Source organism: Bos taurus, chromosome 22, assembly GCF_002263795.3.
Source record: "Bos taurus isolate L1 Dominette 01449 registration number 42190680 breed Hereford chromosome 22, ARS-UCD2.0, whole genome shotgun sequence".
Lineage (NCBI taxonomy): Eukaryota > Metazoa > Chordata > Mammalia > Artiodactyla > Bovidae > Bos > Bos taurus.
In genome coordinates, this window is record NC_037349.1 from 33993685 (window position 1) to 34014619 (window position 20935).

The 20935-nt window shown below is 38.3% G+C and overlaps 1 protein-coding gene across 1 annotated transcript in view; it reads left to right on the top strand.

The window, feature by feature from the left end:
• SUCLG2 (succinate-CoA ligase GDP-forming subunit beta) overlaps positions 1–20935 on the top strand; it is a 275148-nt gene that overhangs the window by 133965 nt on the left and 120248 nt on the right. Inside the window, exons 3-6 of the mRNA NM_001034639.1 lie at positions 6340–6439; positions 7121–7211; positions 12528–12680; positions 14259–14348. Of these exons, the coding sequence (NP_001029811.1) occupies positions 6340–6439; positions 7121–7211; positions 12528–12680; positions 14259–14348 (434 nt within the window). The remainder of the gene's footprint in view (positions 1–6339; positions 6440–7120; positions 7212–12527; positions 12681–14258; positions 14349–20935) is intronic.

A 20935-nucleotide genomic window follows, 5' to 3' on the forward strand; every position in this document is an offset into this window, starting at 1 on the left:
AAATCTGAAATACATTTACTTTCTTCTGTTAAGAATTCTATCAGACCTCGTGAAAGGTGATCACTAGGCTCAAATTACACAATGCAGGTGTGCTGAAAACTAAATATTCCAATATTGCTTGTCAGTGAATCATGGAAATCATAGTTCCCCCCAAAGCTCCAGTGTTATTGACTCAAAATAGATGATCATGGCGGTAGTCATCTCGCTGTAGTATTGGCATGTAGAATAATACATTTTGTGTTTAGAAAGTATTATATTTTGAAAGAACAATGCTGAATAAAACCAGTTCAGTAATACAGATATTTGGTTCAATACCAAACTGTTTAAATAAGGACAGCTGAAAATAGCGTACTCTTACTGATATTCTTTGGAAGAAAAGTTATGACCAACCTAGATAGCGTATTGAAAAGCAGAGACATTACTTTGCCAACAAAGGTCCGTCTAGTCAAGGCTGTGGTTTTTCCTGTGGTCATGTATGGATGTGAGAGTTGGACTGTGAAGAAAACTGAGCGCCGAAGAATTGATGCTTTTGAACTGTGGTGTTGGAGAAGAGTCCCTTGGACTGCAAGGAGATCCAACCAGTCCATTCTAAAGGAGATCAGCCCTGGGTGTTCTTTGGAAGGAATGATGCTGAAGCTGAAACTCCAATACTTTGGCCACCTCACGTGAAGAGTTGACTCATTGGAAAAGACTCTGATGATGGGAGGGATTGGGGGCAGGAGGAAAAGGGGACAACAGAGGATGAGATGGCTGGATGGCATCACTGACTCGATGGACATGAGTTTGAGTGAACTCTGGGAGATGGTGAGGAACAGGGAGGCCTGGCGTGCTGCGATTCATGGGGTTGCTAAGAGTCGGACACGACTGAGCGACTGAACTGAACTGAACTGATATTCTTGGCTAACATTTCAGACGTTTACTGTGGCCCATTTGTGTTCTGGTTCTGAAGTATATTTTGTAAACATTATTTTGCATTAATATATTTTCAGAATCCCATCCCTGAAAAACAAAGTGAACTAGTTCTACAAAGCTTTTCTAATTAAAATGTTTCTTATTTATTCTATTTAGGCTTTGTTGTTGCTGTTCAGTCACTCAATAGTGTCCCACTCTTTGTGACCCCATGGACTGCAGCATGCCAGGCTTCTCTGTCCTTCACTATCTCCTGAAGTTTGCTCAGACTCATGTCCATGGAGTTGATGATGCCATCCAAATATCTCATCCTTCGTTGCCTCCTTCACCTCCTGCCCTCAATCTTTGTCAGTGTCAGGGTCTTTTCTAATGAGTCAGCTCTTCGCATCACGTGGCCAAAGTATTGGCATTTCAGCTTCAACATCAGCCCTTCCAATGAATATTCAGGACTGATTTCCTTTAGGATGGACTGGTTGGATCTTCTTGCAGTCCAAGGGACTCTAAAGAGTCTTCTCCAACATCACAGTTCAAAAGCATCAATTCTTCGGCGCTCAGCTTTCTTTACAGTCCAACTCTCTCATCCATATATGACCACTGGAAAAACCACAACCTTGACTAGACGGACCTTTGTTGGCAAAGTAATGTCTCTGCTTTTTAATATGCTGTCTAGGCTGATCATAACTTCCCTTCCAAGGAGTAAGCGTCTTTTAGTTTCATGGCAGCAGTCAGCATCTGCAGTGATTTTGGAGCCCCAAAAAATAAAGTCAGCCACTGTTTCCACTGTTTCCCCATCCATCTGCCATGAAGTGATGGGACTGGATCTTAGTTTTCTGAATGTTGAGCTTTAAGCCAACTTTTTCACTCTCCTCTTTCACTTTCATCAAGAGGCTCTTTAGTTCTTCACTTTCTGCCATAACGATGATGTCATCTGCATATCTGAGGTTATTGATATTTCTCCCGGCAATCTGGATTCCAGCCTGTGCTTCCTCTAGCCCAGTGTTTCTCATTATGTACTCTGCATAGAAGTTAAATAATCAGGGTTACAATATATAGCCTTGATGTACTCCTTTTCCTATTTGGAACCAGTCTGTTGTTCCATGTCCAGTTCTAACTGTTGCTTCCTGACCTGCATACAGGTTAAGTTTATCAAATATGTCTCTTATAGTTCCCCTAATATATATATATATATATATATGAATTATAGTAAACCAGTTTCCATCAAACCCAGTAGAAACCTTGCCCTAAGCACTGTTCATTATTAGAAACTCACCAGGAAAGAAACAGAATAAAGTAGATGTATTGCGTATTTAGGCTACTTTATGTAAGAGTATCATTTAAGAGTCGGGAATTCGGAGTTAAATGGCACCCCACTCCAGTACTTTTGCCTAGAAAATCCCGTGGACTAGGGTAGGCTGCAGTCCATGGGGTCGCTAGAGTCAGACACGACTGAGCAACTTCACTTTCACTTTTCACTTCCATGCATTGGAGAAGGAAATGGCAACCCACTCCAGTGTTCTTGCCTGGAGAATCCCAGGGATGGGAATCCTGGTGGGCTGCCATCTGTGGGGTCACACAGAGTCCGACACGACTGAATCGACTTAGCAGCAGCAGCAGCAGACTTCAGTTTTACCAGTAATATGGTTATTAATGTATAGATGCAATCCATATCTGGACAAAATCTATTGGAGGAGAGTTTTACCCACCTCTGTCTCTTTTTAGCTTTATATCCTATAATACAGTTAGATCATCTTGTGTATTCATGCAAAAACTGGATTTCCTCATTGAGATACCATTTATTTATTTGTTTATTTCTGGCTGTGCTGGGTCTTTGTTGCTACATGCAGGCGGTCTCGAGTTGCAGTGAGTAGGGACTACTCCTTCTTTGTAGCTTGTGGGCTTCAGTAGTTGTGCTACATGGGCTTAGTTGCTCTGTGGCATGTGGAATCAAACCCATGTGCCCTGCATTTGCAAGTGGATTCTTAACCACTGGACCACCAGGAAAGTCCCTGGAATATTCTTTTGTAATTCTCTTTGGAAACAGTGAGGTAATGTTAAAAAAAAAAAGGAAATTTGTATGAGTTTTTGGAGAAGTTAGATTTTTAAATAAAATGGAAACAGTGACATTAAGTATGAAACCACTTGGTAAATACTAAATGAAAAAGCCAGTTACTGTTCGGTAGAATCTAGTATCTTAATTTTCAACAGTTTGAGTAAATAATCACATGAATTAAATTACTTTATGTGAGTTTCCCGCAAGACAAGACAAACTTATTTTACTTCAGTTAGTGACATACTCGGAGAAGGCAATGGCACCCCACTCCAGTACTCTTGCCTGGAAAATCCCATGGACGGAGGAGCCTGGTAGCTGCAGTCCGTGGGATCTCTAGGAGTCGGACAGGACTGAGCGACTTCACTTTCACTTTTCACTTTCATGCATTGGAGAAGGAAATGGCAACCCACTCCAGTGTTCTTGCCTGGAGAATCCCAGGGACGGGGGAGCCTGGTGGGCTGCCGTCTCTGGAGTCGCACAGAGTCGGACACGACTGAAGCGACTTAGCAGCAGCAGCAGCAACAGTGACATACTATACTGCTTTTGGAGAAGGAAATGGCAACCCACTCCAGTATTTTTGCCTGGAGAATCCCAGGGACAGAGGAGCCTAGTGGGCTGCTGTCTATGGGGTCACACAGAGTTGGACACGACTGAAGTGACTTAGCAGCATACTGCTTTAGTAGCACTTGAGAACTAACCAGAAGAGGTGATTGTAATGAACTTATTTTTAGCCTGCGATATAAATTGCAGAAGATATACCTAGATTTGACAGTCTTTTTCTTTCCTTCTTTCTCCATGCCCCAGTATGTGTCTTCACAGTCTCCAAAGTGATTGCTTGGTCTACCAGCTAGGTGGCATGAAGTCCTTTATTAAGTGATCAATAATGATGTGAACAATTGACAACACTTTTATTGAGCTTACAACTGTTTCTCTGTCCTGATGGTTAGTGCCTAAAACTTAACTAATCAAGCCCATGTAATGTCAGTTAACATTGCCCATTTAGGTAGTCTGCATGGCTTTGAAGTTTTGTTGCTGGAAAGCTTGGAGAGGAAAGCATCTCTTTTTTCAGATTCATGAGGTTATAAAAAATGATAGTGGCAATGGAATGCTGGCTATTTTTAAAGAATTTGAAGAAAACGCAGTTAAAAATTGAGTAAACAGCAGAAGTGTTTTTTCCACTTAATATCTTCAAAGGGAAATGGGAAATTTCCTTCTGAATTCCGCTTTTGCTGAATTGCTGAAAATAATTATGATACTATAATAGCTATAATATTTTGACTCTTTGTTTTAAATGTGCCAGACTTTGAGATGAGTGCTTTACCTACTTTCTTCACTTATTTTCACATCATTCTAACACTGTAAATTGTTATGAATATTTTATAGTTGGACATGTTACTTTTACCTTTCTGAATCTCATTCTCTTCTCAGTAAAGGAATAGGTAGAGTTGGAGATTTTAACTAAGTCTGTTTTACACCAAAGTTCTTATCTTACCACTGCTCCTACATGCAGTAGCCTAAATGCAAAATAAATTCGTTTTACTTGGTTTCATTCCTAGTAAGGATTTGATAATGAGCAGTAACAATAACTTGGCTTCTACTCAATTTGATGGGAACCAGTTTATTCTAAGACATTGTTTGACTGATGTTGTGATGGTTCATATTCAGGGCAGAAACTATTGTCAGTGGTTATAGAAGGCAGCAAAGAAGGAGCTGTGTTTGCTTCTGAGAGAACGTGAACCTTGATTTTTTGAATGTGAGCAAAAAAATGGAGATCAGCCAATAAGATTATGAACCTTAACGATCTGATTACATCAGCTAGAGTGACTGTTTTACCCAGTGCCTTCATAGTGTCAAATCATTTCATAGCTCTCCCATTTCCTTCTTGAAAATACCTATGGCTCCTTCTCTTTGAACCTTTGCCTGCTTGCCTATGAGTAGTAGTAACAATGGTAGTACTGATTAAAATAGCCAACATTTACAGACCTTGCATGAATGGTGGCAGATTCCATTACTTTTTACCATTTCTGCTTGAATGAAAATAATCATTTTGGTTCTTCACGATATATAAAGATAGTAAAATGAATTAATTGATCATGATGTTATAGTCACATATATTTTTTTTGATGTGGTTTATTTTTTATTTATTTTTTAAATTTTATTTTATTTTTAAACTTTACAATATTGTATTAGTTTTGCCAAATATCAAAATGAATCCGCCACAGGTATACCCGCGTTCCGCATATATTTTCTAATTTAATTCTTGAAACAACGCTGAGTGTTGTTTCATAATTGAGTAAACAGAGTCTTAAAGACATTAAGTAACTTTTCCGTTGTCACACAACTGGGCAAAGGATGAAGCCTTGATTAAAACCTGGGTCTGCAATTTTAAACCTGGTGTGCCAAACCAGAAAACTGTTAGAGCCATATCGGAGATTGTCTGATTTCATTCTCTAATTTTAGATAAAACTGAGTCATATACAGGGAATGATAATTGTGGCTGGAGGGTGTGTACTATTTGGTTTATTAAACACATTTAATTTGTGGGTTGCCCTTTTTTTTTTTTTTCATTTTGTTGATTGGATAGGGGAGTATTCCTGTTGGCTGATGGTCCTTTCTCTATCACTGGGCTTCCTCACACACCCAGTTTTCCCACCAGGCCCATAAACATGTTTGAGTTTATGACTGGTCTCAAATGTCAGGAGTGGACCATTCACTCTTTCCTTGAGTGTTTTGACAAAGAGAGAGTCCACAGCCACTTTGCTCCGGGATATTGTTACCCTGCCAACACTGATAAAATACTGCTTTCTTTTAGTTTTAATCCATTTCTTCCTCCCTTACCCAACCTTACTGATACATAGAACAACTGGTCAGAAAACTGTTGGTTTCTAAGAAAACAGCTATTAAATCCTCCGTTTCCAACTTTTTTTTAAAACTTTCCTCCAAGTAAACCAGTCTTCCCTTTGACATCTCAGATGGCTGACAGGTAGTTAGCTCCTCTGACTGGCAGATTGGTGTCTCTGTCACATGGGAGTGTCATTACACAGTAGAATTAATACTTCCAGCCTGGATTTATTTAGCATCTTCTGACACTTAGAAGAACAAGGGAACACATGCCTTGTTCTCCCTTGGGATAGTTGAGAATTAGATTAAACTGGCAGGAAATATTTGAACTGGCAGGAAATATTTGAATGTCCTCAGTAAACAGACTCTGTATTTAGGTGTATCGATGTTTTTTGAAGTTCTTCATTGCCTTCATTTTCCAAGTTGTTTTGAGAGAGCATTTGCCAGTCACTTTTGGAAGTTATGTCATTACCACTTGGTGGTTGCTAAAAAAAAAAAGAATTTTAAATCAGCTACTAACTCTGGATTTTCTTTTGCAGATGCAAAAGAAATTGTTTTAAAAGCCCAGATCTTAGCTGGCGGAAGAGGAAAAGGTGTCTTCAGTAGCGGTTTGAAAGGAGGCGTTCATTTAACAAAAGAGTAAGCGTGGAGGTTTTAATTCCTTATCTTTGGACAAAGCAGTTATGGAAGATGCTGCTCATGATGGAAAGGAGCACTGAGAAAGGGAGTAGGAGCAGAAGGTCACAAATAAATGATGTAGACAACAGGTAGAGGGCTCTGCAGTGTCCCAGTTTTCCTTCTCCTGTAAAAGGATTTTTGTTCACTAATTGGTGAAAACTTGACACCCCTTCTGTTCTAGACAGTCAGTGAAAACACTTTCCTCTCCTATCCTGTCACATACCTTTCAGTGGTTTACTTTGATCCTTCCCCTTCCCTTTATCCCCATCTTTGGGCATTACTTCCCAAGTTGCCCACTATCTTACCTGTGCATTTCAGCATTGTCTCTCTACTATGACTGTAACTTATTTGGGAGAAGGGGAGAACAAACAAGCAAACTTGTTTTCATTTCCCTCCCCTCCTCTTCCTTCCTTCTACTCCCACTCATTCATTGATACGTACTTTGCAACCAGGGAGCGTCTGCTACACTGCTAAGCACCTGGTATATAAACAGAAAGTACCATGCATTCTGTGAAGGTGGAAGGTGGGCCCAAGGCAGGGTGGATGTGGGGGTATAGTATGGACTGTGTCTTAAAATTGTTTTCAGTATAAACATTGACTTTCTTTTCTTTCTTCTCTCTCTTTTTTTCTCCTCTCTCTTAGCCCTAAAGTTGTGGGACAGCTGGCTAAACAGATGATTGGATATAATCTAGCAACAAAACAAACTCCAAAAGAAGGTGTGAAAGTTAAAAAGGTAATGTGAATGCTTTTGTCCATCTTCTGTGTATGTGTTAAAAAAAAAAATCATACTTCAGTTTTGACAGAATCTAATGAAGCAGTACACTTTGTCTGTGTCATTTTTTTTTTAACCTCACATAGTTTTTGGTGTAGTATGACTTTGAGGAGAGAGAAAAAAAGGATTCTAAATTAGTAGCTGTTTATTATCATCAGGATTTGGTAACAGTGGGTAATGATTGAAATAATAATTTTTTCTTTTAGAACACAGACACATTTTGTTTAAAGTCAAAAAGAACTTAACATGACAGTTCCTAGAATCAGTGAGGGACATTCTTTGCTTCCTCACAGCCCCACCCTCATCCAGTGTATCAGAATTCCTGTGCTTATTTTGGTGGTTTTTCTGTGTTCCCCTATAACTTATTTTGAGGTTATTACCATTTTGACTCACTGTTATTACTGGGAGTATGTCATATTAGTGGGATCTTTTGGGACACCCAAGTGTGTACAGGGCACATACTTGTACACACACACAGAAAATAAAGTCTAAAGCAAAGTGGCCCACCTCAGCCATGAAACTGTGACTGGTAGATCTGAGACAGAGCCTAACTTGCCCTCCTATTAGTCTGTTTAGCTTTGTTGAACTCCTCATTATGTGTCGAGGCACCAGAACTGACTGCCTGATTTGCAGGATCTAGTGCAAAATGAAAATGTGAGATTCTTGTTCATATTTCAAGTTGGCTGCAGCAGAACATCAAATCGGAGACCAAGAATAGGACCCTCTGGCATGCAGGCCTGGATGACTGCACAGGTCACTCACTCTAGGCCTGGGAGCTACAGATGACTAGAAGGCCCCATCATGACATTGTAACAGCAGATTAGGGCCCAGCATTTTGGGGAGGCAACTGTCTGCTCCACAGACATAGAATCACATATGGATTATCACATGATAATCTCTTCCAGAGTCTCATTCTTCAGGCAGCTGAGGCAGTGTATTCCGTTTTTACACTTCAGAGGGAGTTGTCTGGAAAATTTTTGATATGACGGCCCCCAGAAATCACCAGCTTGGTCTTCTTAGCATACTTAGCTTACCAAGCACACTGCCTTGGTCCTGAAAAAGACACTGAGCTGGAGGGAGATGGGGATACTGGTGGGTCATTAGCCCCTTCCCTCTAAGAACACAGAGTCTTTCTGAAGGTTGAGGAAGTGCACAGACAAAACTGGCTCTGGTTATTTCCCTTTCCCAGTGCCTTGCAGCTAGATACAAGAACTGTTTACATCTTACAGTGGTTTTGAAGAATTATTTTTGTTCAGCTCAGCATCATACTTTTATTTTCCCCTTTAAACTGGTTATGAGTCTCTACCTATATAACTTGTTCAGAATTTGTTTATAGGGGATATTATTAGTGGTTTTGTTTGTAGGAATTTATTGTTTTTTATGGACACATGGAGTGTGAGATTAGAGTTTGTGATACCTTTAAAAAGCATATAAAATACACACAAGAAGATTCACACACACACACTATATATATGAACAAAATTAGTTCATAGATAGGTTCCTGAAATCCTGGGGATAAGTGCATTCTTGTAAATAGAATTATTGCCAAGAAATGACCAGAGTGGTATAGTTTTAAGTATTTTTTCCCCTGATTGCAAAAATTATTAACATGAGAAAAATTCCAATAGTACAGAAATATAAAAATTAGAGAATAAAATTTTCTTCTATTCTCACCTTCTAGAAATAATTGTTAAATATGTAAAATACGTATTACCACATACTTGAAATAGTAACATTATATATACTTTAAGGAACCTGCATTTTTTTTAACTTTTTAAAAAAAAAAATGAGGTATAATTTGCATACCATAAAATTAACTCATTTAAAATGTACAACTTCAGTAGTTTTAATAAATTTATGGAGTTGACAGCTATTACCACAATCAAGTTTTTGAGTGTTTCCATTGACCAACCCCAAAATCTCCCATCCATTTGCAGACAATTCCTATGCCTACTTCCAGCCTGGGGAAACACTAATCCAGTGTGTCTATATTGATTTTCTCTTTAATATGATATAATTCATATACCATAGAATTCATTCATGTAAAATGTGCAATTAAACAGTTTTTAGTATATTCTTGGGTTATGCAACCATCACCACTATCCAATACCAGAACACTTTCATCACCCTGAAAAAGAAACCCATACCCATTGGAAGTCATTCTCCATTGTCTTTCCACCCCTTGGAAACTATGAAGCTATTGCCTATATTCATAGATTTGCCTATTCTGGATATTTCATATCAATGGAATGTTTCAAGCCTTTTTTGTCTGGCTACCTTCACTTAGCATATTTTCAAGGTTCATCCATGTTGTAGCATATATCAGTACTTCATATATTTTTATGGTTGAATAATACAGCTTTGTATGACTATAACACATTTGGTTTATTCATTCATCAGTTGATGAACAATTAATTGTATTGTTACCACTTTTGAGCAAGCATGAACTTTTGTGTATGCATTTTTGTGTGAACATTGATTTGTGTTTTCATTCTTCCTGAGTAGAGCTTTGGGGGTGAAGTTCCTGGGTTAAACGGTAATTCTATGCTTAAGTTTTCCTGGAACCATCAAAATGTCTTCCAAAGTTACTGTGCCATTTTACATTCTGACCAGCAGTGTAGGTTTAGTCTCTCAGTTGTGTCCAGCTCTTGCGACATCGTGAACTAAGCCCAACAGGCTCCTCTGTCTGTGGGATTTCCCAGGCAAGAATATTGGAGTGGGTTGCCATTTCCTTCTCCATGCATTTGTAATTTATAGAATCTTGGACATCAATCAGAAGTCCCCAGATGATAGACACTTTAGGTCTTAGTTTGTTTAAGAAGCTATTTAAGCACATTACATACATCTGTTCACGTTGGGTTTTTTTTTTCCTAAATCTGTGTTTGTAGTGTTTTCCTTGGGATAGTAATAGGGGAGGTGAGGCAGTGCTACTACACACGTGCTCCATGGCTCACTATCAGTAATGGTTCCTGTTCCGCAGAGAGTAACTGAGTACCCTGTTAATCTTATCTAATTGTTGTTCTGTTACAAATAGTTTGTGCACCGGCTCTCATCCACATACTGTAGTCTGAATAGCATGATATATAAAAAATGAAACCAAATGAACAGACAGTAAGAAACATGAAAAACAGATTCATTGTTCAAGAGTAAAGTACATTAAAAAGATTCTCCATACTGAAAGACTCCACGAAAAGGCTGTGTTGATACAGTTTCTATCCATCACAGATAAAGATGGTTGAAATGTGTTTAACTGAGCTTCTCATGACATGAGAGTTCACAGAGTCCATTTAAGTTCTCTCTGTCACAATTCCTAAAGGATTTCAACATCCTGGGTCATATAAAAGGCATCTCAATGTCAGAAAATTTGTTTGTATATAAAAGTCCATGAATTATCTATTGAAAATCATCATTTTCTTGGGAATGTTTTCTTAAAGAGTGATGGGCTATTTCTACCAAGGAAGAGCTGTTTGAGACAGCAGCTGGTCTTTACAAATAGAAATTTGATAGAATACAGAGCACATCTGTCAACACTTGAGAAAATTAAGAATAGGACACTTGAATGACACTTAGCCTAAAACTTAAAACGCTGTGTTTTTGTTACAGTAACTACTGAAAGTTGTTAAATCTGGTTCACTAGAATAGCTGTGTATTAGAAAGTGAGCTTGAAATAAAAATTGCTCTATGAAAATCCTAACACCATGTGCCAAGAAATATTTCTTACAAACTCATGAGCTACCATTTATGATAGAAAAATCACTATGAAGCCCCTTCTAAGGTACTCTATTTTTAACCAGTCATAAATTCTATAGAGGTGTGAAAAGAAGGAGTTAATTGTATTCATTACATTATAGCTTTCTAGGTCATCATATATTTATCCCACTTCATGTGACTTAAAACTTAGTGCTTTTGTGGCTTCTAGGGAGCTAAACTCTATTATTATTTAATCAATATCATTTTTGGTGAAACATATTACTGAATTCCTTTTTAGGAAAAGCAGTGTATGTGATTTTATTATTTTTACTTCTAGTGCTGATTCTTTATAGATGTTCTTATTTTCTTTTAAAAAGCATCCAAGACATTTTTTACTATTTTTGTTGGTAGTGTAAGTTGGTCTAGCATCTCTCTCCAAGGAAATTTGATGTACTTATCAAAATTTTAAATATGAAGAATCTATTATAAAACCTAGCCATTTTATCTTTATATCCCTTGACCAGGGGTATACTAAAACAATGGAGCAAAGCTACACATACAGAAAGAATCACTGAGGTAGCATTTTTAGAAACACAAGTCTACATAAATGTCTGTCAGCCAGGACAAGATCAAATAAATATTGACATATAAGTATTATGTAGTCACAATGAAGAGAGAAGACCTTGTACAATCTAAGTTATAGTATTAAGATAGCAAACAAGAAGAAAGAAAAGCATTCAAGCATGCGTAATATTTATCCATGTGCAAGATGATTCCATGTTGGTAATGCATAGGGAAGAGGTAAAAATTAGTAGTGGATTTTCCTGGCAGGGCTGCTTTGTGCCTTTGTTAAGGTTGTGCAGAGTAAAAAGGACCTGGCTGGAGCATGCGTGGAGAAGGAAACCCATCTGTCCAGGAAACTGCCCTGGAATGTGACTACATCCTCATAGAGAAAGGGATGTTTTTTTTTCTGATCATCACAAAGGTTCTTCTGGGGCCCAAGGGGTATGTATGTGCAGGAGGGGACTGCTTTCACTGTCCCCTCTGTATACTTTTAGTATCGTCAGCATTTATTTTCAAACAAGCAAATATTATGTTTGTAATTTAAGAGAAAGTATAAATTGAAATAAAAATACAGTGATCCAAGAGACAGAAGTATCCAAACATAGGAAGCATCAGACACACCATAAAAAGAACCCTTCTTTGGCAAGCAAACTTGGTTTCCCACCAGTGCAATCTGAGAAGAATCAGTGTAGTAATATATATGTACTGCTAATGCCTCAAATTAAAACAACATCTGCTTCCCTGGAGTTTTTCTCAAGTGTCAGGGTTTCTGAAGAAGAAAAGGAAGATTAAAGTGGGAAGGTTCCTTGAGGCAAACTGAATACCTGTCACTTGAAAAGTTAACAGGATCAATTAAGGAGGTGAAAATGGGCACTGTGCACCATGAGAGCAGAACTCTCAAATCTCCCTGGGTTTAAAGAGCCTGAAAATAAAGCTGTTTGATTTGTGTAGCAAGTTTGTATAGATTTCCAAGTGGAAATCAGCTTGATGCTGACTTAATTGACTTTCCTGCTAATGTGGTAGGTGATGGTTGCTGAAGCCCTGGACATTTCCAGGGAAACCTACTTGGCCATTCTGATGGACCGGTCCTGCAATGGCCCTGTGCTGGTGGGCAGCCCTCAGGGGGGCGTTGACATTGAAGAGGTGGCAGCTTCGAATCCAGAACTTATTTTTAAGGTATGTTTAGATTCCTGACTATGTTCTGTTTATTGTTTCTGTACATGCTGTTAAAGACTGAATGTGAGCCTGATTTCTGAGCCTGGTGTACTGTTTCTGGGATTTAAGGCATGAAGATATTGAGTCCTTTTTCATACTGGATGTCCAGTAAGAAAAGGTTGGGTAGATCAAAATACGTGCTTTTCAAGATCTTTTCTGTGCCCTTCTTTTCCCTTCATTCTTTCCTCCTTCTAGCCTTTTCTTTCTCTCTAGTTTCTTTCCATCCAACTTGCCACAAGAATTAACCAATGGCAGAGGAATGTGAAATTTCCATTTCCTTTTGGTTAACTCTACCTCATTTATAAATATGACCCAGAAATTGTCTCCTCGAAATCAGATGTGAACTAGAAACTGCCTTGATGTCTTTCAGTACTGGTAATAAAGCGACTTAGCACAGTGCAAAGTAGAATTTTTCTAAGGCCCAGATTCTGTTTGTTTATCCTTTAAATCTTGTGTGTGTTGTTTGTTGTTGTTGTTGGGGTTGTCCTTTTTTTTTTTTAAGATGTTAAGATTAGTTTCTAGTCAAAGAGACCTGGGGTCAAATCCTAACTAGCCAATAAGTTTCTCAGTTTTTTGAATCAGTAAATGAAAATGGGGATATTCCCTCCCTATAGAATTGTGAAGATTAAATTAGATAATATATGCAAAGTGCTTCTCAACCTACCTCAGCTATAAGAAGAAAATCCTAAGGTCTTTGGAACTATAACCCTAGCTTTTAATTCCGAGTTCTTAGTGTCAAAAAAATCATACAAAAAATTTCTAGTAAAAATCTTTATTATTTCTTTTAGAAACTGATTTTTTTTTCCTTCTAAAAAGCGAGAATTTTATTTCTTGAAACTCTTCATTTATAAGGTAATAATACTTTGAAGATTGGTTTTAAAATATTTTCACCAGTGTTGCATATTTAAGTTAACTATTTTGGAAGTTAAATTGAGACTATACTTGCTGGCTTACCAATAACACCTACTTTTTTTTTTTTTTTTGAAACTAACATTTTTAAAACAAGTCATTACATTTGTTAAGAGAGTACATGAAATAATATATCTAAACAACACTCACTGTCGTGGAGGGAATAGCCCTTTGTAGAGCTTGGGTATTATTAAAAATTACCATCATCAACAGAGTATTTAAATCATAAGGTAATATTTAACCTATATAAGACAAACTCTGAACTTAACAGCAATATTAGGCAGGAAAAACTTATTTTGGAAGCCTTCCAAAAACATGTCATAAAAATTAACTGACTAAATATTCGTCACTGCCATCTGTATAGTAATTAAAAGTGAAAACTGGCATCCGATCATCTTGTCAGCATGCCACCCTGAAGAATTATATAGTTTTGAAAAGGCTGTTTTATAGATGGTGTGCTAATTAAAATATACCCCATAGGCAGCTGTGGTGGCCCAACTCAGAGATCTCTGGAAAGGTGCCACACTTTTAATTACTCATTTGCACATAAATACTAAGCATTTTCTTTTGAGGTTGTAAATCTTTTCATTTGATAGTCTGAATTTTGTTCATCTGATTCATTTTTACTAGGAGCAAATTGACATTATTGAAGGGATAAAGGACAGCCAAGCTCAGCGGATGGCGGAAAATCTAGGCTTCCTTGGGCCTTTGAAAAACCAGGTACTTGAGCAATTGGAGGTTGGTTTGTCTAACATGTTCCAGAAAAGATTTGGGAACTTTGGCTAATTGTGTCTAATGTTTGTGATTATCAGGAAATAAGGCGATTTATTGTTATTCTCTTTTTTTCCTGCAGTTGTTTATGGTGAAAAAATACTTCCCTGGTGTTGCAAAGAGAATGTTTATGACACGTGTGTTTATATACATACATATATATATATATATATATATATATATATATAGGTGTGTACATGTGTAATAAGAATGTGTTGCCTGCAGACACATACAGCTTGTTATGTATGTTAGTTTGTTTTTTCTATAGCAGTGCATCTCCAGTACATCAATTATAAGATGTGATATACTGGTTAGAATCACAGGCTGTAGAGTTAGGCAAACTGAGTTTGAATCCTGTACTGCTACCCAGTACATGTGTGATTCAGACCATCTGAACATCACTTTCATAGTCTGTAAAATGGGGGTGATGAAATCCTAACTAAGAGGGTTTTTATGAGGATTGAGTAACCTGATGTGTGAAAATGCATATTCAGTACTCCAGAAAGGTCACTTCTTATTATTAATAATAATATACATTACCTAATTAGTTGCTGTTCTTTTCTAGCTAATGGGCATTTGAGAGGAATACTAATTACACAGAGGTGATACTTGACTGAAAACAGCTTGAATTATGCCAATTTAGTAATTGTATCCCTTGGTTTCAAAGATAGGAAAATTGTTCTCTGAGCTATTAAGGGAGAGAGTCTGTCTTGAGCATCACAGTCCTGCACTGCCCTTGGTCCTGCCCATGGAGCCTGATTTTATGTCTATGCAGGCATGCTTGCTTGTCTCATAATTAAATCAGAAAAACTTACTGGCTGTTGTTTTCCTCCTCTGTTACTAAGAGAAGCCACCTTAATAACCCTTCATTGTGTGTCTGTGTTTGTGTGCTGTCCTAGGGCTCTGGGATTCTTGTAGTTTCCCTTAATTTAGTTGGGCAGCATTCCTCCAGTAAAACAGTCAATTGCACACTCTTTATTTTCTGTCTTTACCTTTTCTTTTGATTGAGTCTAACTTTAAAAGCTTAAGGGTAACATGAAGGCAAGTTATGGAAAGGTGAAGCACAATAAGACTTTAAAATATATTTGTTTAAATTAAGAGAGGACGGCACTTATTTGAAGATTGGAGGAAAACCTCCAGTGGAAAGCAGAAGGTTCAACACAGTAGTAGGAAATAGGATCATTTGGGACTAAGCCCCAGGAGGAGATAGAGCCAGGATTCAGCAGACAGTTAGAGGAATTAGTCGTCATTTCGAGACTGGTGAAGAAATGCCAGGTTAGTGACCTGCTGAAAGAGAGATACTGGAGGATTCATGGGTAAGGGCTGGTTTCATGGTTTCACTTTCTGAGAATGAGGCCATGAAGTATATTAGCTACAGACTATATTAACTGATCATTTGACATTTATTAAGTAACTTCTTATGTATTGGTGGTGGTCACAGAGAGCTATAGTTGCTGTGTTCTAACCATACCATCCTACACTCAGCTCCAGAATATGCCCTGTAACTTTGTTTATATCCTCTGTCCCTTGCACATCTGTGTTTCTCTTGGGCATTTGCAGTCTCGTTTGCTGGATCTTCATCTACATCACGGCAGGGACTTGGTTGGTCTTGTTCACTACTGTGTTGCCAACAAAGTGTTTGGCAAATATATTAGATGTCCAAGAAATATCTATCATATGCATGAATAAGTGAAATAACACATCTGAGGTGTCTAATTGTAAGAAATTCCTGGGGAGTCAGGAATGAGTAGTTGTAAGTGGCAAGAGAATAAATTTGGAGTGAGTAAAATCTACTCACCATGTGGTTTGAAAGCTCAAGAGGTAAATAATATGTGAAAGTTCTAGAGAAGGCAATAACAGTATTATGCACATCACAAGTCCCCCCCCCACCCCAAACATAATGTAAGAGACAATTAACAGTTATTTATATAGCTCTTAAATGACTGAATCATGTTTCCTGAGTACCTTAAATACTCCAGGTTTTAAGTGAGTTATCTATGAAAGGAAAATGAACCTGCAAGTTCTCAGGGATTGGTGGTAGCTATATTGTCATTATATTTTTGATTTTATGTATCTAGGAAGGTAAAGAAGTCTTTTAATTCATGTTTTTTGTATTATCATTGCCAGTTATATGAAAGACTTTAAATCTTCATTTCCTCAGCAGGTTGAACCAAGCTCATTTGCTGAACCCTGTTGAACAGAGATGATAAGAGCAGAATTGTTCCCCAGGGGCTCACAGGGCAGTGGTCCGCCTGCTGACAGTGAACACAGGAAGAGGGGATGTGAAGGAGTGAAAACGGTGGGGTGGGAGAGGGGGTAGGAGAGACGGTGATCTCAGCTGCAGTTGTGTCAGAATTTGTTCATCTGGGGACATCCATTTGTATTTTGAGCAGCAGGACATGAAATGCATGGCACGGGAGCACAGGGTAAACGGGTGCTATGGATTCGGGCGTCTCTGTCTTACAGTGCTTCCTCCACACATGAGCGGGCAGTGCGCGTTGAGCACGGGGTGCCTGAGGGGAGAAAACGTTTATTTAAATGATCAACCATTGGTGATCTTCTGATAAACAAGTGGTATCTTAAAGCCCCCTCGATTCAGTGTGACTTTGAAAGTTACTTAATTTTCAGTTAGGATGTGGTTTGGTCCTTTGGAAGTGCCTCACTCATGGATGAACAATATATAAAATGATTCTCTTGTAAAATTGATATCTTTCCTGTGACTCATGCCTGATGTCTCTAAAATATGATGTATTAATATTAGATTTAACCAAAAATAAACATCACCTTGCATAAAAACCTACAAAACACATGTTCCCGGTGAAAATATATTTCAGCAAGAATTGGCTGAAAAAACTAAAGCCATGAGAAAACTGAATATGACTAAAATCCACAAATTCCTCAAGGATGTCGTAATTATCATCTGTACTATTCATTTCTAAAAACATAGGCTCCATGAGTTGTCAGCATGTGCCTCCAGTATTTAAACTGATGAAAATATCTGATCAGCCAAGTTAATACCAGCTCACTAACCCTTCTAGGTATGGTTTATATCTCTGGTTAGCTTTAAGAACCGTATTTGAATAGTGCAAGTATTAGTTCCTGGGATGCAATAGAAGGTTTTTCCAATTTTATTTTAACCTGTTAAAACATTTTTGAAGACATTGGTAAATTTGGCAGAGTTTCATGTGCATGGCTCCAAGGATGTTTGATTTTAGGCTTAATTTTTTAATTGCTTAGCATATAACCTTGAAATAACATTAATTGTGGCAAAAAATAAATATTTGAACAGCATGGTTCCTGAGGAAATAAGTGGCAGTAACAAACTGGCTCACAGCACATTAACTAGCAGAATGTTTCCTTTGACTGGTGTTTAATCTGTGTTTTAAATTTGAACACATTTAGAAAGTAGAAGAGCCAACCTCAGCTTGCCATAGGCCCTGCCATTTCCTGCTATTACACCTGGGCAGACTGACAGGTTTTGCCTGGATGGCCTTTATAGTCATTTGGTGTATAGCCTCTGGAATAAGGCACGTTCTGCCTGCAAGCCAGGCTGGTTCTCCCTTGTGGGTATTACAACACAGATTTTATGATGTTTACCCCTTGCAGATCTTACAGCGCAGATTTAGTCTTGCTTCAAAAAATGTTTATAGTCACCTTTGCACAATAATAAACAGTTGTAATAATGGCTGCCCCCCAAGTGCTGTGTTAATGTATAACTACAGTGGCAGCAGCATGAGAAAATTCAGGCTTCATGCTAAGCGAGGTTAATACAGGCTTTAGAAGTTTTGAAGCTAGCGTGGTGTTCATAGACAAGTAAATGGATAAACGGAATATAGTATATACATACAATGGAAGATTGGCCTTGAAAAAGAGGGAGGTCCTGACACATGCTGCATTGTGGTTGAGTCTTGAGAACATTGTGCTAAGTGAAGTTGTCTGTGTGTGTGCGCTTAGTCAGTCAGTCATGTCTGACTCTTTGTGACCCTGTGGACCATAGCCCGCTCCTCTGATCATGGAATTCTCCAGACAAGAATATTGGAGTGGGTAACCATTCTCCTCTCCAGGGGTCGACCCAGGGATCGAACCCATGTCTCCTATATTGGCAGGCAAGTTCTTTACCACTCAGCCACCAGGGAAAACTTGAAATTTATGTTATGTGTACTTAAAAACAAAAACGAAAACTTTTTGAAGTAGCTAGGATAAGATCTTATACTTGTATGCACTCAGAATTTATTTCTATTATGAAGTCTCTCCATATTATTACATTAATGATTACTTCTACCATTGTTTATCCGTATTGACTGTGTGCAGAGGCTGTGTAGGTATAGTGATGCTATGGTGTCCAGAATAGACACCATGCTTTTGTCATGCAGCTCACATTGCACATTTGTTTGATAACCTGGGAAATCTCTAAAAATGTAAAAAAGTTTCAACAGTGAGTCGCTTACCTGCTTTACACTGTAATTCAAATAAAATCCACTTGGATTGCACTCCCCCCCCCAAAAAAAAGTAAACATTAAATAAAGGAAATCTTAAGTTTTTGAAAAAATAATGATAGAATTGTTAGGTTGGGACCAACCTTTTCCAAGTCTGGCACAAAGCCAGAAGCTGAAAAAGAAAAGAGTGACATTATTATTAATATTATTAGACTTCATGTGGCAGAACTAACAAAAACATGGGCAAAAAACCAAATGTTAAAGGACAAAAACATTGCTATTTCTATGACATAAAGAGCTAAATTCCTTCATGTAAAAATGCCTCCTATACATTAATATGAGAAACACCAAAAATATGTGGATTTTTCCTATGTAGAGTTCACAGCAAAGGAAATATAGATGTTTCACTCTCATAGAATACTCAGGTCTATTCATAATTAGAGTGATTCAAATTAAAACCATAAATGAGATAACCAAATAGCTGATGGTTGTGAGTTAAAAAAATAAAAATCTCTATAATGCTGGTTTTTGGGAGGGGACATTAGTGAAAGCTTCAATTTAAGATAACAAGAACAATTTAAGATAATCTTTTATTATGTAAAATGCCCACCCCTTGTTCCCCACTTCAGAGAATATATCCTATAGATATTTAATCACTGTAGGATATAAGGATATAGATAGATAGATAGATAGATACACACACAGATAAGGCAGCATTTGAAGTAATGTCAAGCTGCTGGAAACCAAATGGCCATTATTTAGGAGACAGGTTAAATGAATTATGATACATCCGTACAAAAAGATATTATGTGGTCATTTACAAGATTGTTGTCTCTGTTTTGCTGCTGAAGGCTCTCTGGAATCTATCGGTAAAGAAACAAAGTGTGGAACCAAGTTTGTTTTTTTAAAAAGATGAATGGAAAAATGTGTACACTTGCATTTGTATAGCTGTATCCTTTAATGAACCAATAAAGTGGCTGCTGCAGGAGGACAGATAGGGGGCTCTGTAGCTGGGGAGTCTGGTGAAGATTCTGAGGGAGAATCTTGGGTACCTTGGGGATTTTGTATTATGTACGTGTACTATCTAGCCACAAAAAATTAATATTATAAATATTCAGTGTAACTCATTATATATATTTGGTTATATCCACTGGCTTTCAAATTAGGATTTAAGAAACTTCGCACATATACATCAAACAAAATAAGGTAAAATGAATTACTTACATTTCCAAGAGTTCTTTAGTTAATACCAGAATAGAGAAATCACTCCTAGTGTTTATCATGTGTATGTGTGCTAAGTTGCTTCAATTGTGTCTGACTCTTTGTGACCCTATGGACTGTAACCCAGCATGCTCCTCTGTCCAAGGAATTCTCCAGGCGAGAATTCTGGAGTGGGTAACCATGCCCTCCTCTAGGGGGTCTTCCCAACCTAGGGATTGAACCCTCGTCTCTATGTCTTCTGCATTGGCTGCTGCTGCTGCTAAGTCGCTTCAGTCATGTCCAACTCTGTGCGACCCAATGGACGGCAGCCCACCAGGCTCCCCCATCCCTGGGATTCTCCAGGCAAGAACACTGGAGTGGGTTGTCATTTCCTTCTCCAATGCATGAAAGTGAAAAGTGAAAGTGAAGTTGCTCAGTCGTGTCCAACTCTTCACGACCCCATGGACTGCAGCCTACCAAGCTCCTCCATCCATAGGATTTTCCAGGCAAGAGTGCTGGAGTGGGGTGCCTGCATTGGCAGGCAGATTCTTTACCACTAGTGCCACCTGGGAAACCCCAGTATTGACCACAGTGGGACTTTATTCTAGGTAATCGGTTAAGTAGGTGCTATGAGAATTGAGAAGTTTCAGAGTGAACAGAGAGGCAACACAGAGAGCTAAACAGCAACAGAAAGTGGTTGTCACCTATGTGCTCAAGGAGCAAAGTGAGGTGGTAGTGTCACTGGACTTTGAGATACAGAAATTGGGACCCTGATGGGAATTAAAGTGAGAGGATGCAGAAAGAGAGGAGTGAAAATATCCTCTCTTTTTCCTTCTTCCCAGCTCCTGTCTCCCACTGCTGCTTCGCATTGGCTGAACTGAAGCCAGCCGGCCCAGGAGC